The sequence below is a fragment of the Saccostrea echinata genome, unplaced genomic scaffold (assembly GCF_033153115.1).
Source record: "Saccostrea echinata isolate AGI-Se365-2 ecotype Australia unplaced genomic scaffold, CSIRO_AGI_Sech_v1 ptg000056l, whole genome shotgun sequence".
NCBI classification, from domain to species: Eukaryota; Metazoa; Mollusca; class Bivalvia; order Ostreida; family Ostreidae; genus Saccostrea; species Saccostrea echinata.
The window spans coordinates 20096515-20116819 of record NW_026889805.1 but is presented as its reverse complement, the minus strand read 5'-3'; the positions used below and the strand labels follow the sequence as shown (position 1 = coordinate 20116819).

General features: G+C 31.8%; 1 protein-coding gene across 1 annotated transcript in view; it reads left to right on the top strand.

The window, feature by feature from the left end:
* LOC133173942 (uncharacterized) overlaps window positions 1-20305 on the top strand; it is an 86845-nt gene that overhangs the window by 43739 nt on the left and 22801 nt on the right. Inside the window, exons 7-11 of the mRNA XM_061309007.1 lie at window positions 927-1100; window positions 1455-1564; window positions 1652-1711; window positions 9788-9816; window positions 19307-19652. Of these exons, the coding sequence (XP_061164991.1) occupies window positions 927-1100; window positions 1455-1564; window positions 1652-1711; window positions 9788-9816; window positions 19307-19652 (719 nt within the window). The remainder of the gene's footprint in view (window positions 1-926; window positions 1101-1454; window positions 1565-1651; window positions 1712-9787; window positions 9817-19306; window positions 19653-20305) is intronic.

The following is a 20305-nucleotide window of genomic DNA, read 5'->3' as shown; positions in this document are numbered from 1 at the left end:
ATTAACAATATGAAACGGTAAAACATTAATCGTCAAACAGTCTTACTTGTTCATATATAACATGTGAAGAGTTTAACATGTGTTTAGATTTTTCCTCGGAATTACAATTTCTGTTTTTAAAATCGGCGGGTAGAAAATTACACAGGTTTCTTAGATTACCACAATATGTTGTTAAAATGTACTTAAGTATACTTGGACAGTTTTCCGTGGAAAGTTTGTAACCGCATACATAAAGCGTAAATTTATTCCACGCAGGAAAAAAAAAATCAAATCTTCAGTATTTATTTTAAAATGCACATGAAAAGAAGAATTGATACAATCTTGATAAAAATAACAAGTTTTACCCATCTTAAGTCCAATTTCTTTTAAAGACGCTCATTGGTTAATTTGTTTAATATATCCAATTAAAATGCAGGAAAGATATAAAAGCTAAATATGTAAATGCATAAACCAATATACGTTAACTTCAATCGCAACTTCTAAAGCCTTTCCAACAAGCGGTAAAGAAAAACAATGGTGTATTTTTTCAAGCTCGCCGGAAAGGTCCGAGAAGATGTGATTGACTTTAACTTGTTTCCCGGCAAATCATCATCGGCCCAAAATTATTTCAAGGACCCATTTAGTCATACTATTCGTGAGTCCTTCCGTTTGTACGTTGGCGCAGGACCGATGGTCCGACGCTAATTTCGAACACTGATTACAAAGTGTACAATTTATAGTTCACAGTACAACTTACATAACGTGATGTACATAAGAACTGAGAAGTTAGATGATAGTTACACTGGTTGTTACAGCTATATTTGGGGACTGTTACAGCTATATTTGGGGACTGTTACAGCTATATTTGGGGACTGTTACAGCTATATTTGGGGACTTTTACAGCTATATTTGGGGACTGTTACAGCTATTTTTGGGGACTGTTACAGCTATATTTGGGGACCTCAGCAGTTCTGATGAGGAGGAGGAGAAGGATATTAATGTGATGGACAGTGGGGAGGATGACATGTCTCGTCTCTCCTTTTCCCAGCACCAGATGAGTTTTGATGGCATGGATTCCTCTAATGTTGAAGGACAGGATATCATGACAGATGCTGAAAATGGTCAGTCAGCACTCTCATAGTAGAAATATCAGATCTTTCCCAAGTTGCTTACATATATGTTTTACAGTATATGTATGTGAAAATAAGACCCCAAAAAGTACTTTTAACTTAGTTTTTCCCACTGCAACAAAATAACTTTTGTTTAACTTGCATCAATTTAGGCACAGTAACTTTATTTTAGCCTCATATGAGACTTTTAAGTAAGTTTTTTTGATGGAAGTTTGTCTAGCATCTCTCTGTTTTAATTACAATAAATTTTCCATATTTTGAAGTGAGAATGTTATTTAAGGTTAACTGAAAGAACTAACCTTTGATCATGAAAAGCATGTTTTTAAGTTTGTTACCATTTGATAGCTGAACTACAAGGTAAACTAAATGAGCTTAAACGACAAGTAGCAGAAATACGTCTGAGACGAGCGTCACAGGAGCAGAGTGAGTCCAGCATTACAGACCCAGAACAGAAGGCAAGCACAATAAATCTTATAATGATATTGTTGTTAATTTAATGTATAAATGATCTTAGATTTAATTTGATTTTAATTTTCATGTAGGAAAAAGCTCAAACTCTGCTTAAGAAAATCGTTCAAGAGGAAAATGAAAAGCTTCAAGAGGTAAATTATAATCATCTTTCAATCTATAGTCATTCTTCAAATTATGTCATTTTACAGATTCTTAACTTTTTTGTTGATCATAGACATTTAGGTAAACAACTTAATGTATATTTAAAAAAAATTCAGTATAAAATTAAGTTAAATGATTGTCTATAATCTACAGTTAGCTAACATGTACATGTATTAGATGGAAGTAAAATATTAAATAAATGACCAATTAGGGTGAGTTTACCATGCATTGGACACATACCTTGTTCAGACAACTTCAAGCAATAGACTTGCATCAAACCTAAATGTTCCTGTGTTTTGACCATTTGTGTCTCAAAGTCGAAGATTTAAACTTTTTTATAATGCCGATTTTTATTATCATGTGGTGATAAAAATAGCACGATAATGGCCTTGAAATGACATCATATTTGACATCATCATAGGGGAGTAGGGGTTACCAGAGTTTTATGTTTTGGCAAATTTTTAGAGTTGTCTTTCTTTCATTAACCTTTAAGGGAGCCAGTCAGTCGGGTGAATTTTGTAAATGTTCGATAATTTTATAGAAAATATCAAGAAATTTCATTTCAAATTTAATATTAATTTTCTTAGAGTTGTTTTTTACTAGTATGTTCATTTCACCATGCATCAGACACAAATTAACCATGCATCAGACATTGTAGAAAAAAAGTAATAAGCTCAACATATTTAGTGAAAATACAAGTTATCGATATATGACAACTAGAAGTGGGCTCTCTTTATTCAAACTAGACGATATATGATAACCCCGAAAACCAAGGCACAAGTTGTCGTATTATAAGACATTTCAAGGCTAATCTAAGGCAATGTGATGCAACTAAAATCGCTCCACATTTGAGGATCTATAAAGTCAATCAAATTAAAATAGAAAGTTAATTCTTAAAGGAAGCTTAAAAAATATTTTTATGTCACTAATTTATAAGCGTTTTGGGTGTTATAAAGTCCACTGCAGTAAAGGTAGGACATTTTTCCAGTTAAATGTACTGTTTGTTTGATGCATGGTACTGTCCAGTCTATGGTGAATTCTGGACCATTCCCAAAAATTCGATTTTTAATGATATTTTCTCAATAAATAGCATAAAACTGTGTTACAAATTTATATTTTAGTCACATTATACATATTAAGCTCCATTTTGATCATAATCAGTTGGTAGTGATATCGCTAGAACTTATTTAAGTACGAAAGTGTCCGATGCGTGGTGAACACACCCTATATCTTCTAAATGATCATAGCCTCTCATCTCATGTAAAGTATAGGCTATAGTGAAATTCTACTGAATCTTTCATTGCTCAGTTGAAATGAATTGCTATATTGGCAAATACAAGGTCAATAAATGTAATAGATTTATCAGTTTATTCTCTTCATGTTAAAAATAATACATCTTTGCAAAAATAATCAGTGTAACAGTGTAGATATTTAAAAGAAAAAAATAAAACAAATAAAATTCTTGTAATCAGATACATGTATTAAAAAAAAAATAGAAGGCTTAGTGTTTTCCAGAAAAAGTATATTTTTATTGAGAAATTGACTATGTTTAACATGAAATCATAAAATTTGTATTTTTTTTTACCATAAAACTAAGTAATTAAATGCATTTCTGATCAAAACTAAGTCATTTCTTCTTATCAGAGAATCTATTACTGGAAATATTGTATCACTGAATCCAAAATTTTTAAAGAGTCCAGAACATTTTACATTTCTGCACCACTTGTTAATTTAAATACAGGGATGGTAGAACAAAAGTTGATCTATATTGATCAGCTGCTATTGTTTAGGAGGTAGTTGACCTTGAAGTGACAGAAGTACGGTAATCAATGTGAACAATTACTTTTTAGTACAAAAAGGATCTATAGGAAAATGTTGTTTGTAAGCCTCCATGGAACATCTAAGTTGTCATAAAATCCAAGGGGACTAAAAAATGTATGGTGAACAGTAGATCTAATTAAAACCATATTTCTGTTCAAAAATAGGCTAGAAAAATGATCTAATTGAATTATGAAATATTTAAGGTATGTCACTCGTCAGCCTTTTAGAAAAGTTCAGTCAGAACCTCTTACTTAAAAACTATTCATTATAATTCAATCTTTATAACATATTTAGATTAAACAATGTAAAATGTTCAACATTCAATTAAAAAACTGCTCAAAAATTCATAAAGAAGCAAGATTTATAAGGGACTATTTCTTGCGGTGGAAGGATATTTAGCAGAAAATTCTGCAGATCTAAACATTCATTGAATTTAATATCTTGGAACATTAGCCTCACATACTTTTACTCAGAGAATATTTTCCATTATGATATGCCTGGAATATTAAATATAGGTCTCAATTTATAATTTCATAACAAAATTTACACCTTCGCTCAACAAACTTTGCCAAGAAATGAAGATATATTAAAGAAATCACGATAAAATTTACGCAGTTTTTTTGCCAGAAAATCGCATATTTTGACCAATATTTCAAAATTTACATCACTGACCCTAACTTTTTCTTTCATTATTTTAAACTACTCGATACTTTTGACCGATCAGTACTTTAGTCGTAAAAAGTTTGATACAAGAAAATATTCTATTGCCTATTTAGATTTTCAATACCCAAAATATGAGACTTTTTTAGTGCAAAAAGGTCACACAATAATTTATGCACATTAATTTGCATGATTTGTTCAATGATAAATATTATTCAAACTATTTTACGTAAAATAAGATTATGTTTATTGCCATGGTTACATCTGATAAAATATGATAACGGTTAAAGTGATTTACCAAAGAGTTACAATTTAAGTGCAAAAAGGTCAACTTAATACACTGACCCCCCATTTTCTCTGCGATTTTGAGTCATACTTTACGAGTACTTATCCAAAATATACTTCTCAAAAAATCCTTGATATAATAAATTTCACGAGTGACATAACTTAAGTGGATAACTTTAAAAAAAATTTCCAGTTTACTAGTAAGATAATTTAAGTCAATAATACATGTACATGTGATCTACAATTAAAATTTATTATGAGTTTTAGTATTACTGTCAAGAGAATAATTATAATAATAAGGAAGAAAATTTTTACCATAATTTCATTCTGATTGCATAACTTCCATGTGTTATATTTATTTTGTTTCATACATGTTTTTAGTTCTTTTCATTATTTTTTTCTGTTGTTCATATGCATGAAATATTAACAAGTCACGATAGAAGCTTCTACTATGTAACACTATAGAGTTTAGTAATTGTCAGTACATGTATTGAAGTTCTATTCAGGAGAAAATATTTAATGTGAACTGTTGAGTAAGTTTGTTTGTCACTAAGTAACAAATGACTGTATGCTAATTTCTGACACAGATATGTTAAAGTCACTTGTTACAAAAGGCCACAGGTCATACTTTTTTCAATACTTTCAATGAAAGGTACATTTGACTAAGTCCCTCATTTAGCGACTTTCATACTTTGTATGAAGTTTGATTTTTTTTTTTACTTCTGAAGTATAACTTGTAAGAAGGAGAGGTTTAATGTCATCTGAATACATGGAAATTTCATGATAAAAAGATAAAAATGTGTAATGTTTAATGTAAAATTCATTTTTTTCAAGTCAAGGTCACTAGAAGTTACATATAATAGCTTTACAAAACAAACAATGTAGTACAGGTTTTTACAAGGTTCTTTTAAAAAATTAACAAAAACATGAGGGTTGTCCCAAAATTCCATAGACAAGTGTAGTTTTGAAGGAACCCAGTGTCATACATTAATGAAGTTTTGTAAAAAATAAAATCAACACTGATAAATTTATGGACAAATATTTAGTAATTGTACAAATGAACCCTGTTTAAATACAACATTTCATTGTTTGGTTAATAAGGTGTAGCACAACCCAAAGATTGCAGTTGAAAATTGGTATATGATACAGTCAAACATTGTTATCTCTAACTCAATGGGGCTAAGATAAAACAAGATATCAAAATATTCAAGAAATCAAGGGTTAAATAGTCAATAAAATAAGTGGTTGGAACATCCACTTCACTTCTGATTGACATATCCATGGTATTCAAGATATCAGTGTTCGAGATACCAAAGTTCAGCTGTATTCAAAACCTTATGAAAAATTATTTATTACTCCGAATTTCCCAAATAGGAAAAAAAAATATCTTAATATTGCATTGTTATAATTACCTTTCTTCCAATTTTTTTGTGTATGCTTTAATTAAAATTGAATTAATATGAATTATATAAAGTTTTATATACACCAGTTTGAAATCTGACTTGTTGAAAAATGCCCGCTGCATTGGTACAGGCGGTACACTGAACTGTACGTGATCAAATTTTTTGAACTTGCATGAATTCACTTAGAAGTTGTAATACACATGTCTGTTACACATGGAAATATATTTTGGTCCTTAGTATACTAAAATGACACATTTTTTTTCTTTCTAAATTATCATTTGAAAGCTATATATGCAATATATTTCTGACATTGACCTTTGACCTTTAGGCCTCAAAGCCAGTATGGGGTTTTTAAGGCCATGTGGAGTTGTGATATGAAATTTCATTGCAAAAGCTCAAAGGCTTTTTAAGATAAAGTTTGGAAAAAAAAGTTATCATAACAAAATGTTATTTGCAATGTTTGAAATTCTGACCTTGACCTTTAAACATTTGACCTCAAAATCAATAGGGGTCTTCTTTAGGCCATGAGTAGATGTGATAAATAATTTCATTGCAAAAGCTCAAAGGCTTTTTTAAGATATCATCTGGTAACGAAAGTGTTACACACAAACAAAACATATGAATTTATGACCTTTGACCTTTTGACCTCAAAATAAGTAGGGGTCTTAAACTATAGAATAAAATATGTATAGCATAAAATTTCATTGCAAAAGCTCAAAGGCTTCTTGAGATATCGTCTTGAAACGAAAGTGTCACACAGACAGAATGACAGGCAAACAGCTAAACAGAAAGACAGATGGAGGGACAGATCCAAATTAATATCCCCCACTTTCAGTGACAGCTAGGGACATAAAAAGACTAGGTAAAGAATTGTGCAAGAAATGATTGTCAAAGTGACACTGTGCAAGAAATGATTGTCAAAGTGACATTGCGCATTGACAAAGTGACACTGTGCAAGAAATCATAAACTTAGTAATTTATCAACCAACAACATACTTTATCCACCCAGAAAATTTTACAGAGATACGTTAATTTTTGTTTTAGAGCTAGTTATGGAATGTTGAATTATCCCTCATATTTGGTAAATTAGTATACATGTACTAGTACAGGAATGTTTCTGTACATCAAGTTAAATACTGGTTTCATTTTTGTGGCATAAGAAAGGTCCAGATTTTTATGTACGTAAATTTGGAAAATCTTTTAAAGTCCTTTTTTTAGAGAGCAAGAAGGCTTTGAATAAGCATATTTTAAAATTATAATATGCAAGACTCAAATATCGTCCACTTCTGTAAAGAGGGACCTTTGCTTGATGCGAGTCTAGGATAAGTTGTTTGAAGACTAGGAGATGAAAGTTCAATCAGACTGGTTGAGCAATGTGGCCCTGGGGCCTCATATTAATTGAGCAAAGTAAAAATTCTGTGAAGTTCATGACCATCTATAAATGTCTACCTATCCATAATTTGACAAAAGGATAAAGGTTAAAAGCAGAGTTGGAGAATATTAATTGTTTATGATATCGAACTGAATCATTTTAATGAATGAACAAGCACAGAAACCACTCCCCAAGGTTTGTAACTTATATGAACTAGAATATAAAATCCAATATTCTTGAACACTTTTATGAATGACCATGTGACCGTACATTCATCAATTTTTTCCCCTTTCTACCTCTTTATTGTGAGGAACTTTGAAAAGCTGTTTACAAAGGTTGATGGAGAGGAAATGAATTCTTCGGCATTCACTTAGAATGATCAATATTAAAAAATCCCAGTCATTGTTTACCAAAATCAGAGTTCATAAAATAGAGTGGCGCAATGGATGCTTTCGACCAACATCCATTAATGTATGTAAGAATAGACAATGTGTTTTTGTTGAAATAAATACTTTTATTTCCTTAAAAAGTTAGCAATGCAATAAACTCATTTAATTTTATAGCAGTGTCATGTGTATGCCATTGTGAAAATATTTAATAATATCAAATAGGTTCTCATAAGTATAAAGTATGAACTCTTAAATACTCTTCACAAATTGACTTTGCTATGGTCTCTGTGAGTTAAGTATGAACTATATTTCAAAAACAGCAACAGGAACGGGTACTTTACTTGCATCAAAAAATGTTTAACAAGAACCTTGGTTGTTACAAGTTCTCTTCTAAAAGGAAGAATTCACCGTTATCATAAAGGGAAAAAAAAGATAAATTCCTTATTTTAGTTGAGAAGTAAGATCAACATAAAATTCTTGTGAAATCTAGAATCTTCTTTAATTTCATAAATTTATTAGACATTTAATATAGAATTAATAATAATTATGAATTAAGAAGGCTTACTTGCAACTTTTTAAATTTATTTTTACTTTTACCTATACATTTACTTACTTTTCACAATTTTTTTTTTACCTTGAGTCGGGAGAGGGCAAAGATGGCCTTACTCGCATCACCGATGTTGGTATGAATAGTGAGTCTGTATTACATACTGTAAGGGTTTGTAATAGGATATTAAGAAAAAAAGACACACAAACTTTCTGGACATTTTCTAAAACATTGTTATTTGGAATAGTATGAAAAAGGGACATACTTTATAAACAATGTTAACAGTTTAATTATTTTTGTCCAATACCATAAGTTGATTTATCTGTCAGGTTATGATATAAAGACAAATCTTCTCAGAAATGGTTATTCTATACATCACTAGAACAACTCATGAGAGAAGAGGTTAAGTTACCCTAGCTTGTACAAACAGTTACTGGAAACATTAACATGTTGTTGCCAGTTTGAACTGAGAAGTCAAATAAATGTAAATTTTTATGAATGGACCAGGTGCTGTACATTATACTTGACTGTGATTAATTGTAAAGAGCTTTTTACAAAACTTGATGGAGAGAAGTGAATTATCTGATATTCACTCAGGTTGATCAATATGAAAATAACCTTGTTATTGTTTGCTCAGAATAATGAAATACGACTTTTATGAGACAATAACGCATGATCATGAAATTCGACCTTTATGAGACCTTTTCCATAAAAGATATATTGCAATTTAATACAACAATTATTGTCTGATAATACATGCATTATGTTAAAATTTCTCAGTATTAAATTAGTTTGCCACTCATGTTTATGAGAAATGACATGAGTTCTCTTGTGAACAGCAGGTGACATGTTTCAGAGCTGATTTTCATATATTACTTTGACAGAAATCTATCATATATGAACTGGTAACTTCTAGCAAACTGAAAGTGGGTGATTTTATTTGCAAAAAGAAAAAGAGGGTCATAGCCATATCTGGATATCCACTTATTATTTTGATTGGTAATAATAAAGAAATGACTAAAATTTAGGCTAGGTCACCATCCAAAATTGGATGAGTTATGTATACATGTATGTAAAATAGAAATCAATTTTTCATCAGGCACTGTCTTGTAGGTGAGTGTTAGGTGCTGTCCTTGGCAATTTGTTGACAATATATATATATCGTATAGAGTTTGTGGATTTCTGGATTTCATTCATCATAGTGTTTACATGTACATAATACATAGAGAAGATGAGCTGTTTTGTGAATGTCTAAACCTAATAGTATGCAGTATGCTGTCTGTTAGGCATGCTATGGTATCTGATCTTTCTTTGTGCTTTTGATTATTGAAGTAAATACTATATTCTACATTTTGAAGTTTTTCTGCACAGTTCAGATATACAACTTCAATTTTTTTTCTGGTAATTACATAGATTTTAGATTTTGTAAAGTTTCTCTGAAACTGTTTAATGTGTTCAAATCTTTAACAATCCAAGCATACAACTGTAGCACAAAGATGGGTGAGATATTTGATGTTGTGTTTAGTATTTTTGTTGCAGTAGTTTTTTTTGTGTGCTTATGTTTCTTTTTGATTGTTTCTTCTGCTCAGTATGAAATACTGTCTTCAATGTTGTCTCAGTCCTGAGAAAAGATGGCAGCCATAAGTAACCATGGAAACAAGAAGCCATATAATACCCCCGACAAAGAGAAGCGCCTTCTGAGACAGTGGCAGAGGAAAATGTGGACAACAAACCGTCTATTAATAGGATGTTATTTGATAACCCCAATGGATAAAGATTGCTGAAAACATTTGTCTGGATGAGATAAACATTATATTGTGATCTGTATGCTTCTCTGACAAAAATTGTTGACACATGTAGTGAACTTTATGTTATATAAATTAAGTAAATCTATAACCTGTGCCTCCCTTCACAGTAGCTGGCATTTGAGAGCAGTTTCACTGGAGAGTCCTCATTGATACATCAGGGGAATGTAAATGTCCCAAAATTGTTATTAAATAATGTGTAGATCCATTTGTTAAATACATTTAGTGGCTCAGAACTGAGACTCAGTAATTTTGTACCACAATATAACTTCATTTGACCTAAGGCAGTTTAATAAAACTGTTTCATTATGTTGATGTATGACATGTTATTGTAAAATAAAGTGATTCTAAATAAGGTTGCTTTATTCATTAAAATAAAAAGAGAAAAGTTGAGGACTTATTTTGACTATGTCTTTAGCTCTACTGATCAGAGACTAGAAGAGCTTATTTGATAATAAGGTGTCCATCATCCGTCTGTCTGTAAACAATTTTTCAAAATGCTACTCTTCCTGCTGTTTCTGGTCTGATTTCAGTATAACTTGGCAGACAAGTAGAATACACTAAGATACATAATTCTATTTATTGGTTTTTGATTTCAATGAATGATGTTGCCATGGTTACTAAAAAAGAAATTTTTGTGAAATACTTTCAAAACCCTACTCCTCCTACAGTTTTCATCTGATTTCAATATTTCTAAGTTCACAAGTAGACTACACGAAGATACATAATTCTGTATATCTGTTTTTGATTTTGATGAATGATGTTGCCATAGTTAATAAAAATAGAATTTTCTGTGAAATACTATCAGAACACTACTATTTCTATAGTTTTGGTCTGATTTCAATATAACTTAGCACATAGGTAGGCTACACTAAGAAACATAATTCTATTTGTCTGTTTTTGGTTTCGATGAACAGTGTTGCCATGGTTACACAAAATAGAAATTTCTGTAAAATTCTTGCAAAAGGCTTCTCCTCCTACAGTTTTAGTCTGATTGCAATAAACCTTGCCACAAAAAAAATCTAAACAAAGGATCATTATTCTTTTTATTGCTGCTGCATAATTTCAAGTCCATGTGCTACTTTTCTCCTCCTTTATTTTAAGTACAAACCAGTAGAGCTACAGTCTCATCAGAGGCTTCTGGTTTAAGACAGTATTTCAGATGGGCTTGCAATTACAGCTTTTAAAACAACAGACTTGTAAGATCAATGTCATTCAGTGACAATGGCTAAACAATAGATCTATAGATTCCATGTCTGGGATGTTTTGAATGATTTAAAAATTAGCCTTGATCATAGCTCTTTGCATCAGACAGCATGTGAAACTAAATGGAACATTGCATTACTACATTTTACATGATTCCTTTGAAGTGGTCTTGTAATATTATGTAATAGGAAGGAAGAAAATGTATGATCAGACTGGGTATCAAACCCAGGACCCCTGTCACTAGTCAGGTGCTCTACAAACTGAGCTATCCAGGCTGACATCCATGGCCCATATCATTACATTCCTCCCTCCTTAAACCGTCTTCACCCTCAAAGACATGGCCCAAGTTCTTATTTGCCTCTGGAAGGACTTTCATCTGCAAGTTCAGGGGTGGTCAACGGCACTAAATCTGTAACTGGAAAGGAGAAATATATGGCTTTACTGGGAATCGAACCCCGGCCCCCTGCATCACTGGTCAGATGATCTACAAACTGAGCTGTTCCAGTCAATACTCATGGCCCAAACCATTATATTTACATCATTTACAATTGAAATGTTGCCAGTTCATTATCTTAAAAAACATGACAATTCAGTAATGTCTTTGTTTGATTTTTGATGTTGAAAAAAAATGATATTTTCTCAAGTGACATTGGATAGGCTGATGAAAGTCTGTCATTCATGGGAGTATGAGAAGCTTTTTATAATCAGGAGGGATTATCCATTCATCTTTAATTCATAACTTGATAAAAAAAACAATTGATTATTTTCAAAGAGAAGAAAGAGTACCAAGGTTTTATTATCAATTCCTGAATGATGAGGCTTAATTCTTGGGAAGGTCATTAGAAATCTATTTGTCATGCACACCAAAGAAACATTTTAGAAATCATTTATTTACATATGGAAAAATAGAAGACCCCTTCTTTTAAAGATAAAGGGAAGGTTCCTTCCTCGTGTCTGTCATTTCATTCCATCTGATGTTCAGGTGCTCCTGAGGTTGTCCAACCTGTTCTTTATCTAAGTCTCATCCAGAAAATGTCATAATTTGACCAGAACTCAAGGTCATACCTGAAGTAATGGTTGAATTATTTTTGTGTGTGGCCAATATCTTCAAAGGAGAACATGACAAAAAATGTGATATTCAAATGTATGGAAGCCCATTTAGGACCTATCGAAAAATATTTTTGAATTCGATATAACGAATTGTCGAATTTGTTATAACGAATTCAATTCGTTATAACAATTTCTTTGAATTCGTTATAACGAATTTAATCTATTATAACAGATTTATTGAATGTGTTATAATGAATTCAAAATTTGTTATAACGGATTAAGTTCGTTTAAACAAATTCTAAAATTTGTAATAAAAACTTGAATTCATTTAAACAAATTCTAAAATTTGTTATAACAAATTAAATTCGTTTAATCAAATTTAACAATCGGGGCCTATAGAAAAATATATATGAATTTGATATAACGATTTGTCAAATTCGTTTTAACGAATTTAATTTGTTATAACAAATTTTTGAATTCGTTATCACGAATTCAATAAATTTATTATAACAGATTAAATGCGTTATAACGAATTCAAAGAAATTGTTATAACGAATTAAATTCATTAGAACACTTTTGACAATTCGTTATATCGAATTCAAAAATATTTTTTGATAGGTCCTAAATGGGCTTCCGTACAAATGAGAATAAGCTGTTTTTAAATACTTACAATGCTTGGAAAAAATGGTATTCACTATTATAGACAGTGTATCATTACATTGACTCAAGGTCATTCTCAAAATTCAAATTCAGTGTAACAATTGATTTTAAAACTTTATTGTACATATAGAGAGAATATGGATACACAGGTGACTGTGAAGGCCCACAAGCCTCATTCATTTTAGGTCACTTGAGTCACATGTTCTTTTAACATTTTCTCTTCTGCTTGTGGGTATGAAGCACACAAACTAAGGAAATAGTTAAAATAAACAAGGGTACCTCTTCCAAAATTGTCAAATTCATGACTCCTGGGTCAGGGGTTTTGGTGTTAGGGTGGGACTCCATTGATCATATGGTGAACTTGAATTAATTTGATAATCTTCTCTGCTCCAGGGTATTTAGTAGATAAAATAAATGCATGGTAAGTGATGAGCAAGGGCCCCTCTTCAAAAATTATGAAAGTCATGGCCTCTTTATCATGGGTTCTGTGTTAGGATGAGGCTCTATAGATCATAATATATTACAGGTTTTCTCCCCCCCCCCCCCCCCCCCCCGGGCATCTAGGAAGCAAAACAGAGTACAAAGTTGTAATGAGAAGGATGCTTTTACCTTTTTTTTTTGTAAATTCTTGACTACTAGGCCAGGGGTTCATTTGCTGGACAGGGCTCTATTGATAATGTAGGGAAATCTGTACTTCAGTTTGAGAAAAGTTATTCCCTTTTGTTATTCACCTATGATAATAAATGACTCTTACTGTAAAAAATGTAATCAATATGTCAACCAAATAAAAGAATTGCACAAGAATATTCAATGTATAATACAAAAATACTTTTATTAAAGATTTTGATGGTCAGCAAGACTTGTCATTTGATCAAATAAAATTGAGACAAAATACTAGTGCATTATTTTTATACAGTAAATGTTTTTCAAAGAAGAGAATACTGTATGTATAATGTATTTCATGCTCAAGCACTATTATGTTGTAAGGTTTGGCAATAGTGACAAATGAGCATGAGTTACAGGCACATACTGGCATGTAAATTAGTCTACTTTATGAGTCTGATTACAGACTAGCTAGTTCGTTGATCCCTGATATCTTTGTTTTTGAGAAACATATCTTCATGTATCTTTTGATTTTGTTTTACCATATAGTTATTTAATTGCCATTGTTTTGATCCTTTACAAGGTTGAATGATAAACTCGCTTGAACGCTGCCATCCATTAGATAGCAAAATTTATAGGTTTCAATTTCCATTGAAGCTCTAACCGTCAGTGTATTTGGTAATTAAAATCTCTGTATATAAATCATTTTGTTTGCATCTAGAAATATACAGTAAAGTCCCATGTTGTAAATATGCAGGACAAAGGAATATAGATTTCAACATCTATTGATATTGTTAGCATCAACAAAACTCACTGTGTGTGTGGTTGCGGGGATCGATTCTAATTACGTTCCTTTTGTTACAAGCATCTTTAATTGGGAATTGAACTGGAGAAATCTATGACGGTAGAAAAACAATCTACCGTTTATAAAGTGTTTAAGTAAGTAAAGGAGCTGTATATGCATTTTACACTGTCATAAAATCTTTCGAGATGGCATATTGCGTATGATTGAATTTTACCTTTAATTAAAATGATTATAATTATGTCAGATGAATGCTAGTATTTCCAAATAACTAGAACGTCGTCAAAACAGTTCACTTCGACATTGCGCAATAGTGCTAAACAGTATTATTTCAATTATCAACGAATTGATGACTTTTTAAATCACGAAATCAATGACTTACTTCTGCAATTTTCACACTTTGTGAGTTCCATCGCCCCAGAGAGAGAGAAGGGGGAGAGGTTGAATAACAAACAAGTTTAGGTGGGAAAAAGAACATTGTCGATATTAGATTAGAATTTTTTTTTCCAGAAGTCCTTGTACGTTAAAAGCTGAGCTCGGAGGTTACTTTCCAGCTGACCTCAAGAACATTATGATTTAAAAAAATATGGAATTACAAGGAAACACTTAAAGTTTATGTTAGTAAAAGTGATTTAGGAAACTTTACTGACAAGAGTGGGACCTATTATGAAAGAAGAAGGGGGGAGGATAAATCAAACCAAAAGCCAACTAACCAAACAACTGAAACCAGAAGGAAAGAATCTAAAATATTTATGATATTAATATTGCGGTTTTTTTTTAATTCAGAGGAGTTCATATACAGAAAACGTGGTTGCATGGTGTGGGCACAAAGAACTTAAATAACTTAGTTGCTGTATATATGATGCCTTAAAATAAAATGAAGAGAATGAATTAAACACTTTCAAATAGGAGGAGCTGGATTTTGAAAAAGAAAATTAAACACGTTATTGTACCTTTGGTAGACAACGTCATTCAGCAACCCCCCTCCCCCCCCCCTCAAAAAAAAGAAAGAAAGAAAAGAAAAAACATACCGGATCGTCATTGATAAAAAGAATTTTTGTCTTGGTATTGTCTACATGTGTGTCAAAATTTATTGAATTTGGAACAAAACTGTATTGCAAACAGACAATTTGCCAATGCATTTACTAGTAAGCTCCTTTGTCTTCGACCAATAGGGCTAAGATCATCCTACACTCATGTATCAAATAAATATTGAGTTCTATACAGTTATCGACTTAAATTATAGACTTGATTTTGGAGTAAGGGTTGTTTATGGGAATGTAACTGATGAGTTGAAGATTTTAAGTCAAAGGAATAATATACTCAATGTTTACACATCCGAAACGCCATGATTTTTTTTTTTAATTAAGGAGATGGGCGAACATAGCGTGCAGAAAGCCTATAGCTTCAGATATATAAAAATCATGTTCAATTTGTGAATTCAGTATTTAGTGTAAAGTTCTCATTATTGAAATTTATGAAATTATGATAAATAAAACTTTTCTAAGGAAAATTTTCTCGGAAAAATTTATTCTTTTATATATATATATATATATATATAAAGAATAATGTGGTATTCGTGGGATTCGAACCCTATAGCAATAAAAATCCTGAGTATCATTTTCTTTCGAGACAAGCACGCTAACCACTAAACTACACAAGTCCTGATGAATAGTGGCATTTAAATCATGTTTGTGATATGACCCTTGACTTAATGGACCAAGTATTTCTCGAAAAGATGCGAATGATATGTCATAAAAGTATATTTTAAGGTATAGTGGGTCTTTGCTCCATATTTTTGGAAACCAAAAATGTATATTTTTATGCAAAAAGGATTAACTTTCAAAAAAATGGAGCGAAGACCCACTCATATTATAGTATGAGAAAATTACTCTTTTTGCCCTTTTTAGTGTGTGTACAATATTTCATAAGCAAATAATTTAATTTTGTTGTATTCTAGCCTCTGATTGGTTAATATCCAAAAAGGAACACAAATTATTTCTGTATAACCTGGTTTGGTATGGGGACACCCCCCCCCCCCCCCCGACAACTAGCTGAATCATCTGTAGCCATACAATCCTCTCATTTCCAGTCCTAGGGATTCATGGAAAATTCCAGATTTAATAAATGTACCTTTAACTTCAAAAAATAATTCGAACTTACCATATGTAAACAAAACAACAAGGCTGCTAGGCCTATGTATCAGTTATTACCTCCCCTCGCTTCCCATCACTTCCGTTACTTCCGTTACTACGGTTGTATTATTGAGCGGCAAATTTGAACTAATAAAAACAACGAAATTTTACACCCATAGTTATTTAATGATTTTAAAATTAAATTATAAGGATTGACTCTAATTCTTGGCCAAATTATTCGAGTATAACCTGGTTTGGGTCAGTTTACGCTGTTTTATAATCCGCTTCGCGGATTATAAAGCGTAAACTGACCCAAACCAGATTATACTCGAATAATTTGGCCAAGAATTAGAGTCAATCCTAAAATAATTTCAATCTTCGTGCGATTTTTGCAAATTGAAGAGATTTTACATAAAGTATATTTTAATGTTATATGAAATATCAAGGAAAATTTCGATATAATTGAGATTTAATTTTTCACCTTCATGTTTGTCACACTATAGGCTTTTCGCTCGTCATGTTCACCCATCTTCTTTGTTTTTTTAAATGAAGGTAAAAATAATAAGGATTATTAAGGGAAAAACTAATTTTACAATGTTTTTTTTTTCGGGGGGGGGGGGGGGAGGTCAGTTATTTGTTCTGGGTGTACATGTACCTTCGGAATTGTGTACATGTACTTTTGAAATTATGGAGTCGTAACTTAAAATCTGACTCAAAAACCACTATTACTGGTAAGCCTATTCAATGAAAATAATCCCAAATACTAGTACCTCATAGGTAAACGCTCAAGAGTATCAAAGTTTTGTAATTGTTAAGATCACCGGGATTGGGATATCACAAATTTTGCCCGGATAGCACATGATTTGGGATTGTTTGGTGGAGATAAAATTATTCTTGGAGATACAATTATCTGAGTCGGGCCGTTTTTAGTCAGTTGGACGGGAGAGGACAAACAAACATTTTCTAAAGTTGGCCTTACTTATGAAGCAGTATTTTCACCTGTATATGCAATTTATGTCTCCCAGTTGATTCGATTGATTTACCTACGAACAATTTCTAAAACGAGGCAGGTTATTGACAAATAATTGATAATACAAAGATATCAACAATCTCGTTTAAAGACAAATTCTACGATTGATACAATGACCTTTTTGCATATAAAATATGTCGTTAAGTCGAATGTTGACTGGTGTTTTCATACAAATTGCTACGAATTTTTCTGTTTACCCGATCATGGCAAGGAGCAAACAGTGGGTGTGATTGGTCGGTCAACAGATCATGCTTTCTCCTCAATAGCACCTATTTCCACCTCTGTTTTTAGAGGTCCGTGTTGGCTCTGATCATAATATGTAATTTTTAATTGGTATTTTGATAATCTCTGTTCGTTATCTCCATATTTCATTCTTAGTATATTGCTGCCTATGGTCTAAAATGTCTTGGCTCATGTCTTGGTGCAGTGTTACAACCACTATTGAAATAAGTGATTTTTTTTATTTTCATTTTTAAAACTATTAAAATAACGTCCACTACTGAAATAATGATTTCCATAGAAGTTGAAAATGCATTTCAAACCTAACAGGATCTTGCTTCAATAGTGGTTCCAACGTGGTGTTGGGTTTGAAATGCATTTTCAATCACTATTGAAATAAATTTAATAGCGGTCGTTATTCCAAAAGTCGTTGCAACAGTGCAAAAAGATCTCAAAAATTTTGTTTGAATATTTTAACCTTGAATGCTGCAATCAATAAACGGTCAATATATCCATCTAGAATTTTATTTGAAAAAAAGTCTTTATATTATGCCCCGAGACTCTTTCTTTTTTTTTTTTTCTTTTTTTTCATTTCATTTTTTAAAATTTCTTCATTTAAAATATCATTTTTGGAAATTTACTTTACTTGTGCTAATATTTTAAGAGCATGAGCACTTCAAAAGTAACGATTTACCTTTGTAGCTTTAAAAATTCATAAAATATTGATATAATTTATGTACCAGGAACATATGTTTAATGGGACAATGACCCAGTTAAAGACAATCAAATGAAGAAGCTATGTCAAGGAGAATATCACGTATGATTTTAATAGACTCTAAAGTCAAGTGGAAGGATATTTGAACCTATTAAGCATGGCAGACACACTTCATCGGATATAATCTATGTAGATTGATACTATTGCACTGCGCTGTTACGAGTCATCTATGGAAACGGGCATAAATATGGTGATAAGAGATGTTCTGTACAGCTATTGATCGATCATTCTACCAACGTGATTTTAGTCACCAGCGACAATTAAAACATTCCATCCCAGTTTCGGACGATGTAAGGGCAACAGCTCAAGGAAGAAAAAAAAGCTTGGACGGGATTGTTGAGACACTATTGATTACAGACGGGGCTTTAGTTATTAGTTTTGTTGTGAGAGCAATTGATCTCCCAGATATTTGATTGAGATTTTATGATGTATTTTATTGATTGCGAGGAAAGGTAAAAACAAAATTTCAGAAGCTGGAGAGAGACAATAAATCATAATTTCCTTTGAACAAGGTGTCTGGATAAAGAAGAATCATCCGAGTCCTTCCAAATACGCAGGAATTAAAACTTCATCTATCATTTCGAAATGAGACTTGATTGAGTGATGTTGCAAGACAAGAATGTCCGCATTTTCTCTCTGTATATATGTTACAGAAAACTGAAAAATGTCTAGTTTGCGATTACGTCAGGAAATAAAAAGCAGACGATCAAGGAACAGGCGTATTGAATCAGGGTAAGTACCCGTACATTAAAATTACAATCAAATGAAAAATGTTGCTGTTTTCATTTTCAAAAGTTGTGTGACAAAATACGTATTTTTACAGATACCAACAACATCAAAATGGTTTACAACCTTTGAACCACGAGAATTCAGAGCCTGACATCATAGCGTGTATCGATATTGGTACAACATACTCTGGATATGCGTTTGCATTAAGAAAAGATCTTGAAGAGGACCGACTCGCTGTTCACGTGAACAAAGACTGGATCTCCGGAAACGCCAAACTAACAACACTGAAAGTTCCGAGCACGGTTCTGTTGACCCCTGAGAAGAGGTTCCATTCCTTTGGTTACGAGGCAGAATGGAAATACGGACAATTAGCTGCAGACAAAAACCACCTTGGATGGTATTATTTCAGAAAGTTCAAGATGACAATGATGCAAACTGAGGTACTTTAAACTTTGACATATTTAAATCTTCTTTTTATAAGATTAAAATTCCATTAAATTAGTATAGAGAGCAACCTACGGTGTACGAGTCGTACAAGTAAAATTTGACAAAGATAACATCTTCGTAAACTAGTGTAGAGAGCAACACATTTCCAGATAGAATTTGACATCTCTTAAATTCTCTTTTATATAGAAAAAAATCATTAATTTATTTAGTATTTAGTGAATAACATATTTCCAGGTGTAATTTAGGATCATTTCCAGTCTTTTTTTAAGAACAAAAATAATAAAGACGAGAGAATGTTTTCAGAAAAAAAAAGTCCAATAAACTTCTCTTGACTAGGGTTTTCTGAGGCTAGCTCTTGACTAGGGTTTTCTGAGGCTAGATGCATTGCATCTGGTTTGTACAAGATATACATGTTGCTTGATTTCAACTATACTTGCTTGCTAAGAGATACTTATAAAATGGTAGAAATTTTCTTTTGGCAAAGTGTAAAATTTACAAAACAGTTTGACAATTGATGAAAAGACAATGCGATAAAACGAAATTTAAGGTAGTACAAAACACCCTTGAAATCTGTTTGAACTCATTTCTTATTAAGTTCACTAGGAAAAAGAAAGAATATCACTATAATGTCAATAATCGATGATCT